This window comes from Balaenoptera acutorostrata, chromosome 11, assembly GCF_949987535.1.
Source record: "Balaenoptera acutorostrata chromosome 11, mBalAcu1.1, whole genome shotgun sequence".
NCBI classification, from domain to species: Eukaryota; Metazoa; Chordata; class Mammalia; order Artiodactyla; family Balaenopteridae; genus Balaenoptera; species Balaenoptera acutorostrata.
Window position 1 is genome coordinate 61647760 of NC_080074.1, and position 17623 is coordinate 61665382.

The window sequence follows — 17623 nt, forward strand, 5'->3', positions numbered from 1 at the left end:
GTCATCTGCTAAGAGGGAAGTGGAGGGAGTGTTGGAGATTTTAGAAGAGAGAAAGTGTGAAATAGTTATTGAGCAGAGTAGAAAAAAGAATTTACTAGGGAACTATAGAATTATTTGGCAATGTTGAGTTTGGGGGGCATAAATTTGAAGTATACTAGTCAGCAAGATTCTGAGATTTCCTCCATCAATATTTAGCTGCCCAGGTATAGATGTGGAGAAGCTGAATTGTTGGACTTAACCAGAAATGTTTTGTTTTGTTATGTTTTGTTTTGCTTTCCAGGAAAGTTCAGTGGAGACGGAGAGGGGCAAGGAAGTTTACAGTGTCTACAAGTTTATAGTTCTGGATATGAAGGGGAGTGGATGGATTATTTTAAAAATAAAATTAAAAATAGTACAAATGGTTTAGAGGTCCTTGAGGCAGGAGGGTATTAGGATGGGAGGAGGGGTGTTAGGGTATGAGAAGGAAAGGCAGATAGTAAACAGAGGATGGGTTTTTTTGGCCATGCCTCACAGCTTGCAGGATCTTAGTTCAAACCCAGACCCCGGCAGTGAAAGTGCTGAGTCCTAAACACTGGACCACAAGGGAATAGGTACTTTCAGTTTCAGAGGATTTTATCTGGATTGAATTGCTCCAGCTCACTCTTCTTTGCCAACCCTTGGTTTTCCCTTCTTCCTTCTTTCCATCTCTCCTCCCACCAGAGAGAGAGAAGCAATGAAGTCTGCTTTTCATTTCCTGTCTGGATGACTGAGAGGCTGGCTCTCCATCAGTCCTCAGATGGATCTCTCTTTTTCTCTCTCTCCATTCTGGAAAAGGGAAGCTGATATTTGGGGGATGATGTGGCCCAGGAGCCCTTGACCTTCCTCCCCGTGGGTGTCTCATTCTCTGGCAAATGATCTCTTTGGGGAAAACAAGGCCAGAGACAGCAGCAGCCAGGCTAGGAACGTGGTTGCAGCTGCAACCAGAAAGAGCACAGACAAGAACCAGGGAGAGTGGGAGGCCCTGGTGTGGAGACAGCCTTCATGGGAAGAACTTGCAACACCAGAGAATCCGGGAAGTGGCCCAGACACACTGAGCAAATTAGACAGCCCTCATCCTGGCTCTCCATCACCATACATGAGACTTGGGGAATCCAAGGGACCCAGGCTCACACAGTGAAGACAATCCCAGGATGCTCCCTTCTTGTTGGTTTGGCCCAGATGGTCACTCCAAGAGACTGGAAGCACCTCAGGAAAGCCCTCTGAGTCTTCCCAGGGGAGGCCAGACCAACCTGCCCCAGGGTCCTCGGAAGGAGAGGACTATCTGAGAACTTTGATAGGCAACTAGACTCCTGGCAGGGAGTGGGCCCTGAACCTGGTCACCATGACCTACCCTACTGTCCCAGGAAAGTGTGGAAAACTTCCCCTCCACCCAAACCTCCTTTTAGACCCCTGGACTTCCAGACTCTGTAACTGATCAAACCTTTATAGACTTTTCCCCCACAGCTATGTATTTACACATATTGTTTCTTCTTCCCAGAATTCTGTCCCCCACTTTTCTCCCTAGAAAATTCAGATTCTTCTTTTTTCAAGACTAGTTGAAAGGTTACCTCCTCCCTGAGGCCTTCATTGAGAAAGTTAGTGGCTCCTTTTCCTCTGTTTCCCCGAATGTAACTTATCCATTCTCATATCACATCACATGTTTATACATGTGTCTCTGCCCAAAGGCAAGGCTCACTCTTTTTTTTTTCAGTATTATTTATTTGAACCAATTTAGCACTTTATTCATTTTAGTTGGTGTGGCATTTATTTTACTTATTTATTTTCCCCATTATTATTATTATTTGGCTGCGTCGGGTCTTAGTTGCGGCATAGGGGATCTTTGTTGAGGCATGCGGGATCTTTTCCTTACAGCAACTGGTCTGCTCGGGTTTCTCCCTAGGTGTGGCACGGGCTCCAGAGTGCGCGGGCTCCGTATTTTGAACTGCGTGGGCCCTCTCGATGAGGCGCGCAAGCTCGGTAGTTGTGGCACGCGGGCTTAGCTGCTCCCGCCCCGGCATGTGGGATCTTAGTTCCCCAACCAGGGATCGAACCGGTGTCCCTTGCATTGGAAGGCAGATTCTTAACCACTGGACCACCAGGGAGTCCCAAAGCTCACTCTTTTTTTTTTTTTTTAAACGGCTCTGATGTCCTGCTAGCCATCTTTTTTATTTTTTATTTTTTTTAATTTATTTATTTTATTTATGGCTGTGTTGGGTCTTCGTTTCTGTGCGAGGACTTTCTCCAGTTGTGGCAAGCGGGGGCCACTCTTCAGCGCGGTGCGCGGGCCTCTCGCTATCGCGGCCTCTCTTGTTGCGGAGCACAGGCTCCAGATGCGCAGGCTCAGTAGTTGTGGCTCACGGGCCCAGCCGCTCCGCGGCATGTAGGATCCTCCCAGACCAGGGCCCGAACCCGTGTCCCCTGCATTGGCAGGCAGATTCTCAACCACTGCGCCACCAGGGAAGCCCCCCAAAGCTCACTCTTTAGTCATCTTGGTATCCTCCAAATTTAGCAATCTGTTAAATACTCTATAAATATTTGTTGAGTGAGTGACAGTATATTGTACTCAGAACTAGACACCTTGGGGCTTCCCTGGTGGCGCAGTGGTTGAGAATCTGCCTGCTAATGCAGGAGACACGGGTTCGAGCCCTGGTCTGGGAAGATCCCACATGCCGCGGAGCGGCTGGGCCCGTGAGCCACGGCTGCTGAGCCTGCGCGTCTGGAGCCTGTGCCCCGCAACGGGAGGGGCCGCGATAGTGAAAGGCCCGCGCACCGCGATGAAGAGCGGTCCCCGCACCGCGATGAAGAGTGGCCCCCACTTGCCGCAACTAGAGAAAGCCCTCGCACGAACCGAAGACCCAGCACAGCCATAAATAAATAAATAAATAAATAAATAAATAAAATAAATTAAAAAAAAAAAAAAGAACTAGACACCTTGAGGTATATATAAAAAAGACAAAACATAAAATGCAACCCCTCACAAGAAATTTACCTATTAGTTAACAATAAGTTAATTTAATATATTTAATATTTATTTGATAATAATAGATGTACCATATATGTGCCATTTAATAGTGCTTACTATATCCCAGACACTGAATCACTAAATTAAACATACATACTCAGTTGTTAACTTCTCACAATAACATGTAAGGTAAGTATTGTTATTATCCCTAAATTACAGATGGGTAAAATTAGGCTCAGAGAGATTAAAGAATTTGCTTGAGATCTCAAAGTGACTGTCAGAGCCAAGATTTGAATGCAGGCATTTCTGATTCTAAAACTTGTGCTCTTCACCATTAAACTACGATGCTCGTGAAAAGTTTTGTATAATACTGTTTATGTCATCACTATTACAAGATAATATAACAAAACACAGAATCATATGGTTCAACTGGAAAAGAAAAAAATTTTTTTATAAATTTATTTATATATTTTATTTTATTTATTTGGCTGCATTGGGTGTTCATTGCTGCGTGCAGACTTTCTCTAGTTGCGGTGAGCGGGAGCCACTCTTCGTTGTGGTGTGGTGGCACGTGGGCTCAGTAGTTGTGGCCCGCGGGCTCCAGAGCACAGGCTCAGTAGTTGTGGTGCACGGACTTAGTTGCTCTGGGGCATGTGGGATCTTCCCGGACCAGGGCTCAAACCCATGTCTCCTGCGTTGGCAGGCGGATTCTTTTTCCAATAGTGGCTTTAGGGTTTTTTCGTTTTTGTTTTTGTTTTATAAAGAAGGGAGTCATTATTTTTTTAAGTATTTGTTTATTTATTTATTTATGGCTGTGTTGGGTCTTCGTTTCTGTGCGAGGGCTTTCTCTAGTTGTGGCAAGCGGGGGCCACTCTTCATCGCGGTGCGCGGGCCTCTCACTATCGCGGCCTCTCTTGTTGCGGAGCACAGGCTCCAGACGCGCAGGCTCAGTAATTGTGGCTCACAGGCCCAGCTGCTCCGCGGCACGTGGGATCTTCCCAGACCAGGGCTTGAACCCATGTACCCTGCATTGGCAGGCAGATTCTCAACCACTGCACCACCAGGGAAGCCCTGGCAGGCGGGTTCTTAACCACTGTGCCACCAGGGAAGTCCCAGAAAAGAAAATATTTAAACGAGGTTATTAATTCTCTGGTACATATAATAATTGCAAAAGGAGTTAGACAAGAGAAATATGTGTAAGTGTTGAGGTAGCCAGAGAAAATGTTGTGGAGACAGAACTTGAACTGAGCTGGGTCTTGGAGAGTAGATCAGAGGAAGGGATCCAACATTAATGTCCTTTGTGTATAAGCACTATATGTACATTGTCTCATCTGATCCCTAACAAGAAGCTCTGTTCTCCCCAGTTACCACGGGGAAACCGAGGTTCAAGGAAGCTATATAATTTGCCCAAGTCCACACTGCTAAGTGTGAGCTGAGACTCAAACCCAGATCTCTTTTCCACTCTACACTGCCCCTGGTTGGTAGAAAGGGCCAAGGAGAGCATTCTGGTGCAAGGGAGCAGGAGGAGCAAAGATAGGAGGCTGGAATGAGCAGGATGCCTGTTTAAAGGAGGAAATAAATAGTCAGGCATCAAGCCTTCCATTCTCTAAGGAGCAGAGGGTGGGACTTCCTAGGCAGCTCCGCCCACTGCAGAGGATTGCAACAGGGTGGGGTGGGGGTGGGGGTTTTGGGGTTCCTGGAAGGTGACTGAAGCCCATAAGGCTGGCACTATGCCCACTGTGTGGCTACAACTGGCCCCGCCCAGTAGTGCTGGGGTGGGAGAGCCATGGCCCCAGAGCTAGTTCCTGGAAGTCTACCACCCCTCCCCCCCAAACACCGCTGCATCCTGATCCTGGTTCTCTCCCAGAACCAGGCTGCCTACTGGCTTCAGTTCTGTCCCAGGTATCTCTCCACCAGAGTCTGGCTTCCAGATAGACTGTTCTCAGTTCCCAAGCCCCTGAGGCACTCTGGCGTCCAGCTTTCTAAGCTTCTATCTCCTAATAATAACAGACACTTTCTTATTGATCTCTTCTTAGCTTCCCCAAAACTCCTTTTATCTTCTCCAAAACTCCATTATCTCCATTTTCCCCGGTGAGGAAGCAAAGCTCAGAAAGGTTGAGTTGCCCAAAGCCACGTAACCGAATGCAGGGACTCAAGTCCAGGGTTTAAGGTTCAAGATCTGATCCTCCCTCATTCTACTCTACACCATGCAATCTACTGTTCTCTCTAGATTTAGAATTAAGCTCCAGGGGTTATTTCTTCTGGACTATTCTGGACTTGTTTATCAGCCTTCATCTGTTTTGGATTCAGTGCGGGGCTCTGCTAGCAGGGCATAACTCATAGTCGCCCAGGTCTGGGAACCTCAGTCCTACCCAACTCTCTGGACCCTTTTGGCCTGAGAGTGGGGCTCAGTGTCCTCAACTCCTGAGTCAATCCTCTAAGAATTCTTATCTGTGGAAAGGAACCTCTTCAAAGACTTTTTTATCCTATCCTCACCCAAACCAGAACACAAGGAAAAACCAGTGGATGGCTTAGGAGATCTGTCTCCACCATCTGGGCCTCAGTTTATATCTCCCTTTTCTTACTTTAGTAAGAGGGGCCTCACTATTCCCTGGTCCCAGACCCCCTCCAACACCTCCCCCAGCCATCCGGGGTAACCGCCGGGCTCTGCAGCCTAGGATAACGCCCAGCCCTCCCTTGCACCCTGTGGCTGCCTCCCTTTCCGTCTGTTGAGAGAGGAAGCCAGGGGGTGGCGGGTGCAACCCTGCAGGGCACTGATAAAAGGGCCAGCCCTGCCCCCGCCCCCTGGGGCCACTGCGGTCAGCCCAGCAGGCAAGCAGGCTAGGCAGCCAGCTCCTCCGGGACCTGTGGCCCTCCCCAGGTTCCACCTCTACCCACCCCACCCTACTCGGGAAGCTGGTTGCATAACGCAGTGGGGTGTTTGGCAACATTGCTTGTGGCTTGCCCTGATGCTGGTGGTGGTGTGTGCACACGCGCTGGAGTGAGGGTGGGGTGGATTGACGGGGGGTGACAACAAGCCAGCCTTTTGGGGGTGCGTGAGCAGCATAGATGGAGAATGGCATAACAGTAAAGATATGTGGTCATGTTTTTCTCCATATTCTGTCTCTGCTGCCTTTGCTGAAGCAGGAGAATCTTAGGTATCCTATCTTAGGGATAGGAAAATCTTAGGTATCCTGGCTTGCCCAGCCACAGACACTATCCAACCCATTCAGGCTCCTAATCCCCTGCTAATCTTACATCAAGCAAAAGAGATTTAAGATAGAAGGAGGTTGACTCTGGACCTCAGGAATCTGAGAGGAGGGAGCTAAAGGAATCATCCGCACCCCTGAGGGCTATAAAGAGTGTTCTGGAGGCAGGACAGAGCCTGGGAACCGCAGTAACAGACTCTTCCTATGGGAGGGGAGTGGGGTGAGGTGGGAGAGACACCCTGGCCCGTCGCCTAAATGAAGGCTGTCTGTTCACTTAGCTCAGCCTGCACGACCATGTCTGTCCCCGCAAACAAGTAAACTGCTTCAAACACATCTATGACCCGCACAAGGGATGAAATACAACCTCCCTAGTTTAACTTTCAAGACTTTACTATCTAGCCCCAGTCAAATTTCCCAGGCTTATCTTTTACTACTTCCTACCCCACACCCCATCCTAGGAAACCCAAAGTACTCCTCTGTGTTTGATGCCCCTATGTCTTCACACCTTTGCTTGGAATACCCTTCTCCCCTTCTTTTCCTGGTAAACCCTGAGTCATTCTCCACAGCCCAGCTCAATTGTCGTCTCCTCTGTGAAGCCGGCTCTGAATTTCACCAGCAGCAGTTCAGCTCCATAGCACATTATATAGACCTTTATTACTGTAATTCCCTGCCTAGGCTGTTAATGAGGACACAGACTCTGTCTTATTCATCTTTGTGTTCCTGGAGTGGGAAACGTGGTAGATACACAATAAATATTTGTTGAATGAATGAATGAATGAATGAGTAGACACTCAGTAAATATCCATTCATTCATTGGACAACTTGTGTTATCCATAGTTGTATCTGCAATGCCACAAATAGCGTCTTGAACTGGTAGCTTTCATTCAGTAAATGTTTGTTCACTAGCAGTAGCCTGATATCATTACTGAATCAGTCACAAGTGTGACTATCTCCACCCCTCATCCTCGCTGAGGGGCCCAAATAAGTATATAAATGAGAAAGCTATCTGAATGCTCATGTATGTGACCCAGATTCATACCCAGGTCATCAAGAGATTCTGAACCCGCTTGTAACATGCAGTGAAGCCAGGGGTCACCTCCTGCCCTACACAGATCATGCCTGTAGAATTATGATCTCCTGGGATGGGGATGGAATTCAAAACATTGAACCATGGGTTTGGCATGGGTGTTGATCAAACCCACACACACAGGCTGCAAAGAGGCTGCAAAGAGGCGGGTATCCCATTGCCTCTTGAGTTGCTTGGTTGGGTTACTGGGTTGTGGGGTGGTCCTGAGAGAGAACCGGGGTGGCTGACATTGTGGTGGAATGGTGGGGAACACTTGGAAGACTCCCAGAAGCTATTCTTCACCAACGGGGACAGAATATTTTCATTATTTTAATAGTGAACGCAACCCTATAAGAGAATGCTGGCTGTATGCCAGCTCTGCCTTAGGGTGGCACCTGCCTGCCTCCCCAGTCTTTAACTGTTTCCAATTTAACTTGAACATCATAAGAAGAAAAAATAGAAAAAAGGTGTAAGCTGCAGCTATAAGGAGTGAAGCTAGACATAGGAAGGACTTTCCTTAGAGCTGAAAACCACTAAAAGCTAGGAGGAAGCAAGACTTTTCTCCTAGCCTCTGGAGAGAGATCTGTTTGGCTTGGGACTTGGGTTGTGAGTTTGAGGCAAATGGATGAATGAGTGACTTCTGGGGTGTACTTACTGGCCTGCCCCAGAGCTGCCGTGGGTGCTGGGGGATGGACCTGATATCCTACACACGTGTCCTGGTCTGTCCAGTGTATGTGGCTGCCATGTGGCTGGGGTGCCTTGCCTGGAAGAAAGGACAGAGGGCATCTAGGGTCCCCTTTAAGGGAGGTGAATAATGTCCCTGCCGGGAGCCTCCCCCACCCCCAACTCCCCTCACACACTGACAACAAACCTGTCCAAGAAAGAGGCCTTTGTCCTAGGACATCTGAGGCTGCAGGGGGAGGGGAGAAGGCTACAGGTGAAAGGACACATCAAAGCAGCCGGCCCCTCCTCCCCCCAAAAGCTCCCCTACCCCTTGCCCAGAACCCAGGCTTTCCTGAAATAAAAACACTGCCCTGAATGCCCACCTGCCTAACAGCTGGGATGCTAGACATCTGGTCCTTTTCTTCAGCTGCCCTCCACCTTGCCAGGACTCAGTTTCCCTGTCCCTAAGAGAGTCAAGGGGGCAAAGGGAAGGAGGTTACAACTTGTATAAAGTCTAGAGGTCACTCTGCCACGGATCATCAGGTTGGAATCCATCAGATGCATGGGAGAAACACAGAGCTGGCTGGACTCCTGGGCTCAAAAGGAGGGGTGGGAGAGGCTTAGGAGCCATGTGTGCCCCCGCTGGCTGGGAGCAAGGTGGGGGCGGGGTGTGGGCAGAAACCACACCGGGCTCAAGTTTCCTCTCTTGGCCAGAAGGGGCAGGAGGAGAGGAGGGCCACGGGGAAAGGGGAGGGTTGGAGGCAGGACGGAGAACTCAGGCTGAGGGCTTCAGAGAGGAGGCTGGTGTGCCGGCCCCTGAGGTCCCCTCACTCGGCCCGAGCCTACACTCTGGGCGCTCAGCGATGGCCTGGGGGCAGGGCACGGCCCTCGCCGGTTCTCAGAGGTAGCAGGGATCCTCACCCAGAAGGTGTCAGCCCAGGCCCGGCCTCCCCAGAGACAGCACCTGGGACCACAGCTCTCTCCTCACCCTGCTTGGACCCTGCCACAGGTGCCTGAGGGGCAGGGCGGGAGGAGGATTCCCGGGGGAATCCAGGGGCAAGCTGGGGAGGTGAAGGAGGCAGCGGGAGAAAATAAGCAACTTGCCGTGCATTCCTAGGAGATCTCAGACCTTTCCAGGCTGCCCCTGGTTTGGGAATTTGACATCTTTGGGAATTTCTCTGGGAGAAGACCTAGATGGCTTCTTGAGCCCTCTGGGATTCTTGGGGTGAAAGGCTATGGATGGGGACCAGCTAGTGGTCCCCTGAGGCACGTCTGAGGGGCTGGGGAGTGACACTGAGTAACCCTTCAGCAGGCTGGCTGCTCTGGGGCAGCCAATAGACTCTCAGGTATATGGTACCATCCTTTCCCCTACTCCATTCTATCCCGCTGCCCTGTCCAGCCATCTGGGAGGTTTGGGGAAAGCTGAGGAATCCGAGACAGTGGATGCCTGGATTGCTGGGTAGTGTCGTTGCAGCAGGATGGGCTGCTAGGGGTAGGGGGTGCTGAGTTCTTGCCTCCCTTTGCCCGTTCTCTTCTCTGGGTCTAGGGCAGTAGGGATCAGCTGGAACTGGAAGGGAGAGGAAGGCATCCCACCCCAGCATAGTTTCTTCTGACTGGAAATCTTGGCAGCTTGGGAGGTACAGGGCTGGGAAACAGTGGAAGAGAAGAGGTCAGGTATCACATCTGCTGGGGCTGAGATTCTCTAGTCACAGGCCCCCGAAGGACTGGAGTTGGGGGCCTAGTGACCAAGTGACAGGATGGCAGAAACTTGTCCCTCTCTCCCTTGTTCCCATGCACCTGTTTGAGTCGTGTATGCCCCCAGGAGACTGAATCTTACTATGATCAAATCTCCCCCCCGCTACCCCGCTCACTCTCCCTCCCCACCTCTCCCCCCAGCCCCTTTTCCCTCCATTCTATTTCTTTCTCTCACTTCTGTGTGCCTCTCCCTCCTTGGGGATTCTTCCTAATCTTTCTAAATAGGCTGCTCATCTGCCACACCACACCCCAAGTTTTATTGATCCCTCCCCATCCTTTCCCTGCCTCTATTGACACCTGGAGAGGAGGGGTTGTCTAATAAGCCTCAGAACACAGTCCCAGAAAAACAACAACAACAGGGTCCCAGAGGCGAGCCCTTTCTCTGTCTCTGCCCCTTGTCAAGGTGTTAGAGCCCTGGGCTGCAGATGAGGCCAAATACCTTCCTTTCCCCAGCATCCCTCCCCAGATGGTCCTCATTCTGTATCCTGAAACATAAAGCTCCATGTCATTCTGTGTGTGCTCAGGGATTGTGATAAGGTCTTTCTGGGTAATCCCATCAGGATGAGAGTAAAGAGGGTGGGTTTTAGTCCCTGGAGATGGTGTCCGTCCTACCTGATGTGCAATGTTGGGGAGCAAGATGCCTGTGTGACCTCAAAGTGTGGGCTAAACTGGAAAGTGGGAACCGTCTGTTGTAAAAGAAAAGGGACACAGGGAGGCATGTTCCACTTTCCCAGTATCTCTCCAGCTTCTGTACCCTCTGTGATGTTCTATTTGATCCAATTCTGACTATACCCTCCTTCCTGAGCTATACCTCTGGCTGCCAGCCCCCTGGCCCGTCTTCAGGAAGGTACACTCCTAAGACCTGTTGAAGGTAGAGTTCTTGACCTTGCTTGTTGTATAGACCTTGCTTGTTGTATAGACCTTGCTTGTTCCCACCACCCATCTCTGAGTGTCTAGGGAAAAAACAGACTACGCCTTTTTGGCCTGGTGCAAACTTGCCACTGCACCAGAGAGCTGGTTGGATTTGATCCTGAGGTTCTCCTTAACTGCCTCTTTCCTAACCTCCCGCCTCCCCCAGCAGCCCTTCTGGATTCTCATTTCCCTGTCCCAGGGTGAGGGGAAGATTAAATTCCTGGTCTTTATGAGGAGGGGCTGATATCTAGTCTCAGAGACTAGGGCAGCCTAGAACCCAGCCTTGCCTGGATCAAGGGTGTGAAGCTAGGAGAAGTCTGGAGATTACTTGCCAGGTGCTCTTCTGGCTTTGCATTCTTTTAGGTCCATATGGTTGGACCAGTTTAGTAGTTTTCAAAGTAGGGTGGGCCTCTGGCATCAAAAACACCAGGCCACTTGTTAAAATGCTGATTGCTGGGTACCTGCGCCTATGAATTCAATTCGATAGGTCCAGGGTGGCTTTCAGAATTCTGTATTTTCACAAGCACCCCAGGTGAATGCAGGCCACAATAAAGTTTGTGACTGCCTGAGCCAGATGCAATCTACTGCAAGGAGGTTCTCCAAGTCTGTTCCCATTTAATAGGAGAGTCTGAATAAGAAGCAATTTGCCCTAGATCATGCATCTGGAAGGCCAGAGAACCTGGTCTCCTGCCTCCTAGGGCAGGATCTTTGTACTGCACCTAAGAGTCAGATCCGGGAAACTATGAGAGACAAAACGGGATGTGTGTGTGTGTGTGCGTGTGTGTGTGTGTGTGAAGGACTGTGAGGCAAGAGTCATTGTCCCTGCCCCCTAAACCCCTTCTCCATTCACTTTGACTTTGGGCAATTTCCGCCAGAACCTGGGTGGGGGAAGGTGGGGTTCCGGTGTTGAAATGGCATCCTGGACAGACATAAACACCCCACCCTCTGCCCACTTGCCAAGGGCCTGTGCCTATACCAACTCCCAGCTCTGGGGATGGCAATATAACAAGGGTTAGGGTTAGGGGGCAGGGGCTAGGGGAGATCCTCCTTCGAAAGGACAATTTAAAGTTCTCACCAGTTTTGTGGTGAGTCAAAGAGTGGATCCCATATTAAATAGCTGTGATAGGCCAACCTTGTGGTGATCTAAGGTCATCCAGTCCTATGCTCTGTCCTTCTATAAGTCTCCCTCACCCACCCAGCCTGCCTGCCTTCACTTACATGGCAAAGGTAGCGTGTGGTGTCTGGCCCTAAGAGATCAGGAGGCCCCTGCCACATCTACTTGAAGTCTCTTGCCGAAGGCAGGGAGAACAGATGAGGGCGAGACGGGTGTCAGGGAATAGGGAGGTGGGATGAGGAGAGAGGTTGACAGAGAGGAGAAGATGAAGGTGGGGTGAGGGGTTGCTGAGAATGTTGAGCTATCCAAGCAGAGAGGGACCTCCAAGTTCAACTTGTCTCACTCCCTGGTTTTACAAATGAGGAAACAGAGGCTCAGAGAAATGTGATGGCTTGCCCAACATCATGCTGCTGCTCTGTGGCAGAGCTGCAGCTAGAGCCCAGATCCAAAGAAAAGGGGCTGGAGGGAAGTGTGTATTCAAGCCTCTAAAGAAATATTCCTTAGAAGAGAAAAGAGACTGAGATTCAGGACTTCCCTGGTGGCGCAGTGGTTAAGAATCCACCTGCCAATGCAGGGGACGTGGGTTCGAACCCTGGTCAGGGAAGATCCCACATGCTGCGGAGCAACTAATCCCGTGAGCCACAACTACTGAAGCCCGTGTGCCTAGAGCCTGTGCTCCGCAACAAGAGAAGTCACTGCAGTGAGAAGCCCGCGCACTGCAACGAAGAGTAGCCCCCCTTCGCCGCAACTAAAGAAAGCCCATGTGCAGCAACGAAGACCCAATGCAGCCAAAAATAAATTAAAAAAAAAAAAAAAGAGTCTGAGATTCCACAGAAAGAGTTGATTGATGTCGACCGCCAATAGAGTCTCGGCGTATGGAGACATGGGAGCAGAACTGGGAAGGCGCCTGGAAGGTGGGATAGGCTAGTAGAGTCGGCAACTCTAGTTACCAGACCTGACTCTGCTATTTATCAGCTTGAGTCTCAACTTCTGAATGGAACTTACAGGATCTCTGTGGAAATCAATCTCATAAACGAGTGCTTATACACCACCAGCTCGGTTCTCCACAAATGCCAAATAAGTCTTTGCTGTGGTTATTATATGACCTTAGGAGAGAAAAGACCCCTGGTTGTGTGGAGTGGTGTATAGCCAAGATGACCCTGTGGGACACAGGGCAGAGGTCCAGTGTCTCCAGAGACCATTCCTCCTCTGCTGCCTGCTGCTGATAAACCTCTTATCTGGCCCAGGCAGGGGAGCCCAGGGCCTGGATAGGAGGAGAGGGCAGGGCTGCTATCAGTCACCAGGCCTGGGCCATATCTTAGAGAAGGGGAGGGGCTGTCTGCTTGGCTCTTCCCACAACACACTCCTTGGGGATCCCCAAGCACTCGCTCTCATCTTGGAAAGAAAAGACTGAGATCCTAAAAGTGAGGGCAGAGGAGGAGAGCAGGAGTGATCCTTGATGTTGCTGCAGGAAACAGGAAAAATAAAAAACACTGGATGATGTGACTTTTGTCCTGGCCAGTGATACAGTTTTGAGGAGTAAGAAGTAGGGGAAAGAGAAGGCATCTTGTCTGAAACGAAGATAAAAACCTACTGTGCTCCCAAAGGAACTGCCTACAGCCATAGCAGGTGAGATAGAGACAACATGGCAGAAAAAGGCTTCCTACCTTAAGGAGTTTGTCCGATGAGTACAGCATGAATGGGGGTGGGGTGGAGCGGGGAATGAGGCATCTCCTTCCCTCAGGTGAAGCTGGAGGGAGCCTCTCCTTGGAGGAGGACAAAATTGCTGACCTGTGGCAGGAGAGGCCCTAACTCCTGTTTCTCCTTTCACACAGATTGCTGGGACCATTTGGGCTTTCGGGACCTTGGACCAGGCCCTGGCCCAGTAGGATGCCCCCGTGTCCTCCCCAGCAGAGCAGGAACAGGGTGACACAGTTGCCCACTCTGGAGCTGGGTGAGATGGAATTGACTTGGCAAGAGATCATGTCCATCACTGAGCTGCAGGTGAGTGGGGTTAGGGGGCAGGGGTGTGGGGAGGGAAAAGCAGAGAAACAGGGAGTCTGGCTGGGACTGAGGCGGGGGGCTGGAGCAAGCAGAGCCCAGGGTCTCAAGATGGAAATGTTCCAGGCACTGTAAAAGGAAGGGCTGGAGTCAGAGGGCAATCTGGTTGGAAGACCAGAGCGTTGAGGGGGAGGGAGTGTGGATGAGCAGGAGATAGGAGCGGTGGGGAAGGAAGGATCTGATTGGGGGTGTAAGCTCTCTTGGCATTCACTCTGCTTACGTCTCTCTGCCCCACCTCCTGTCCCGCCTTCCCTTCCTCACCTTCTTCTGTTCTGACCTCCTCCAATCCTGCCCATCTTCTTCCCTCATTTCCTCCCCCTGCCCTCAGCAGCGGGGGGGCCCCTTTCCCTCAGGTAGCAGAGCTGTAGTTCTGACCTTGCGAAGGGGGGTCAGACTATGCCGGGGTCCTCTCCTCCTGCTAGTTGGACAAAGGGGTGTCTGTTGGCCTAACAATGATGCCTTTGTCCCCAGCTGGGCTGGAGCAGGGTGGCTCCCCGATGTGGGTTGGGGGCCCTTTTCCAGCACGTTCTCTCCTCTTCTCTGCACCTGGGCAGGGACAGAGGGACTGAAGGGGAGAGGGCAGAGCTTGTGCCGGCTCCCCAAGGTAACTCTCAGCCCCAGACCTGGCTCTGTGCCCACCCCCTTCTCTTCCCTGCCACCATGCCTGGGCCCTCAGGATCTGCCCTAAGCCCTCTTCCCACACAGCAGCTCCCTCTGCTGGACACCCAGGGCATGGCCAGGGTCTGAACTTGACCCTTTGACCCTAGATAGCGGCAGCAGGAAAAGGGTTCCGAGGGTCATCCTGGAGACACTCCTTGTCTTCCTGAAGGAAATAAAGGGACATGAGCCATTTCAATACAGTAAGAACTTCTCCTGAAGAGGAGGGGATTCCATAATTGTTGCGTGACTTCTTGTTTAAGCCGCTTTCCTCGTGAACGAACTGTATCACAACTTTGCCAGAAGCTTTCAATGATACTCAGCACCGTTCTCTTCCCTTGTGATTATCTCACTGGGTCTTTCAGCGGGACCCAGCTTGGTTCTGAGAGAGAGCTGGTTTCTTTTCTTCCTCAGCCTGTCTCCAAACCTTTTGGTGTCTTTTCTTGCAGGGCCTAAACGCTCCAAGTGAGCCATCCTTCGAGCCCCCAGCCCCATACCCTGGGCCCCCGCCGCCTCCAAGTTACTGCCCCTGCTCAATCCACCCGGAGGCTGGCTTTCCCCTTTCTTCACCAACTTATGAGCTCCCAGCACCCACATCTCATGTCCCAGACCCCCCATACTCCTATGGCAACATGACTGTACCAGCCTCCAAGCCACTGACCCTCTCGGGCCTGCTCAGTGACCCCCTCCCAGACCCCTTGGCCCTCCTGGACATTGGGTTGTCAGCGGGGCCATCCAAGCCCCAAGAAGACCCAGAATCCGACTCAGGATTATCCCTCAACTATAGTGACGCTGAATCTCTTGAGCTGGAGGGGACAGAGGCTGGTCGGCGTCGCAGCGAGTACGTAGAGATGTACCCAGTGGAGTACCCCTACTCACTAATGCCCAGCTCCTTGGCCCACCCCAACTATGCCTTGCCACCTGCCGAGACCCCCTTAGTCTTAGAGCCCTCCTCGGGCCCCGTGCGGGCCAAGCCCACTGCACGGGGGGAGGCGGGGAGTCGGGATGAGCGTCGGGCCCTGGCCATGAAGATCCCCTTCCCTACGGACAAGATCGTCAACTTGCCAGTAGATGACTTCAACGAGCTGTTGGCGCGGTACCCGCTGACGGAGAGCCAGCTGGCACTAGTCCGGGACATCCGAAGGCGGGGCAAGAACAAGGTGGCCGCCCAGAACTGTCGCAAGAGAAAGCTGGAGACCATCGTGCAGCTGGAGAGGGAACTGGAGCGGCTGGGCAGTGAGCGGGAGCGGCTCCTCCGGGCCCGAGGCGAGGCCGACCGGACCCTGGAGGTCACGCGCCAACAGCTGACGGAGCTGTATCGTGACATTTTCCAGCATCTGCGGGATGAGGCAGGCAACAGCTACTCCCCTGAAGAGTATGCGCTGCACCAGGCTGCTGATGGGGCCGTCTTCCTGGTGCCCCGGGGGACCAAGATGGAGGCCACAGACTGAGCTGGCCGGAGGGGTGGGACTGGTGATGGAGGTTTCCTTCATTCTCTTCTGATAAAGGTACTCCCCAACCGTGAGGCCCAGAAGAAGCTGAGTTCTGTAGACCAGGAGGGACCACAGTGGGAAACCTGGCATTTAGAAGGTCCAAGGTGTGTTCAGTGAGGCTTGCCTGGAGGCGAGGATGTGAGGGCAGGGCTGGAATCTCTTCCGTGATTCAGTTTCCCAGGTCCCCAATCTCTTGTTTGAGCTTTGGTATATAAAGCACTCTACAGAAATAGCTTTCTGCTGTGTCTTCCTTCTCGAGGGAGGGTGATGAAAGGGGTGCTCCTCAGAGCTCACTGCCTGTTGGTGGCAAGGAGGTAGTTCTGCTGAGCTTGCTTCTTTCCCCTACGGCTCTGTATGAGGACGGGACACATGACGACGCTTGGGCCTGAGCAATGTGATATCTACCACCTTCACTCCCCTTTTCAGAGCCAGGGGCCATAGATGATTTGAGGAACCACACCTTCTCGGGTGGCCCCCTATTTATAGAGCTGAGATTGATTGCTGCCAGAGCTGGCTAGACCCTCTGTGAGAGGTCCCTGAGTGTTAGGCCACTCCTTTCTCAAACTCTGGGGCACTGGAAATCCTAGAATGCCCACAGGCCGTTTTCCCCTCCTCTTGCCTACTGCTATGGGACTCCCTCAGCCTGGGTCCTGATATGCCAGAGCTCTCTCAGGAGACTGAGTGAGCTGCTCTTGATTGGAATGAGAGAATTTGATTGGACACCCAAGTTTCAGGGGATTTCACACCCAGGTCTGGGTAAAGTCTGCTCCACAGCAGAGCACAGTATACATTTCAGTGAACTCTTCCATCTCCCTGGTTACATTAGACAGATGTTACCCAATTCTTGTTTTGGTGCCTCCGCCCCCCTTTCTAGATCCTTGAGGATCTAGGGCCTTATTTTTTCTTAGAACACGACTAAGTTTCAGAATCTTAGCCACACGGATCAAAGTCCAGTCAAACCTCCACACACCTTCATCTCCTTGCTTTGAATTGGGATGGTTCCCAATCTTCCCAATCAGTAAATTATATAAATTACCTCTGGTGTATTTTCTCTTTACGCTTCTATTCAATTTTACTAGTTCCATTTCAATACAGAAACCTTACTTCCAAGTTTTGATATTCATTACAGTCGTGAGACAAAAAAGCAGACAGAAGTGATCAAAGTGGAATCTTCATGCCTACAGATTCAGAAAAAAAGTGGTCTCTAGGGAATGAAAGCTTCCTATTCCTAATAGATCTGAAGACAGTCCAACCTGTCAACTTTCTCAAAAACCTGAACATGTGGGATCAAGTAGTAATGAGATTAGTTGTCAAGTAGTGAGATTAGTTGTTCAATTTGATTAGTTTGCTTAAGGGCTATCAGAATGAAGTTTTTCATTCTAACCAAACTCACAAAGATGGTTAATTCACAGGCAAATTTAAACATTCATTCATTCAACCAATATTTACTAGTCACCCAATAAGCTTAGGTATCATTCTAGGCATTGGAGGTAGTGAACAGGAGACACTTCTCATGGAGTACACCATAGCGGGGAAGACCCTCAGATACACATATTTAACAGTAACTAAGGCCAAAGACCTAAGGAAGGGTGGTCACAAGAATTTGAACAAGATAATTATCTTCCTACAGGTTCTCATTTAAAAACTAGGGAATTTACTTTTCAGCAAACTGGTAGCCTCAGTTGTCCTATCCCTCCAAACCATTGTTGTATG

General features: G+C 50.9%; 1 protein-coding gene across 1 annotated transcript; it reads left to right on the top strand.

Moving 5' to 3' along the window:
* Positions 1-8866: 8866 nt before the first annotated feature.
* On the top strand, positions 8867-16039 carry NFE2 (nuclear factor, erythroid 2). The gene is made up of 3 exons (XM_007179513.3): positions 8867-8927; positions 13535-13703; positions 14867-16039. The coding sequence occupies exons 2-3, from the start codon at positions 13590-13592 to the stop codon at positions 15866-15868; spliced, it is 1116 nt and encodes a 371-aa protein (XP_007179575.2). The 5' UTR covers positions 8867-8927; positions 13535-13589; the 3' UTR covers positions 15869-16039.
* Positions 16040-17623: the final 1584 nt, after the last annotated feature.

Excerpts from the sequence above, each read along its gene's own strand:
- NFE2 (XM_007179513.3), top strand. The coding sequence starts at position 13,590 with ATGCCCCCGTGTCCTCCCCAGCAGAGCAGGAACAGGGTGACACAGTTG. Across the intron at positions 13,704-14,866 it reads TGTCCATCACTGAGCTGCAG|GGCCTAAACGCTCCAAGTGA; the intron begins GTGAGTGGGGTT and ends CTTTTCTTGCAG.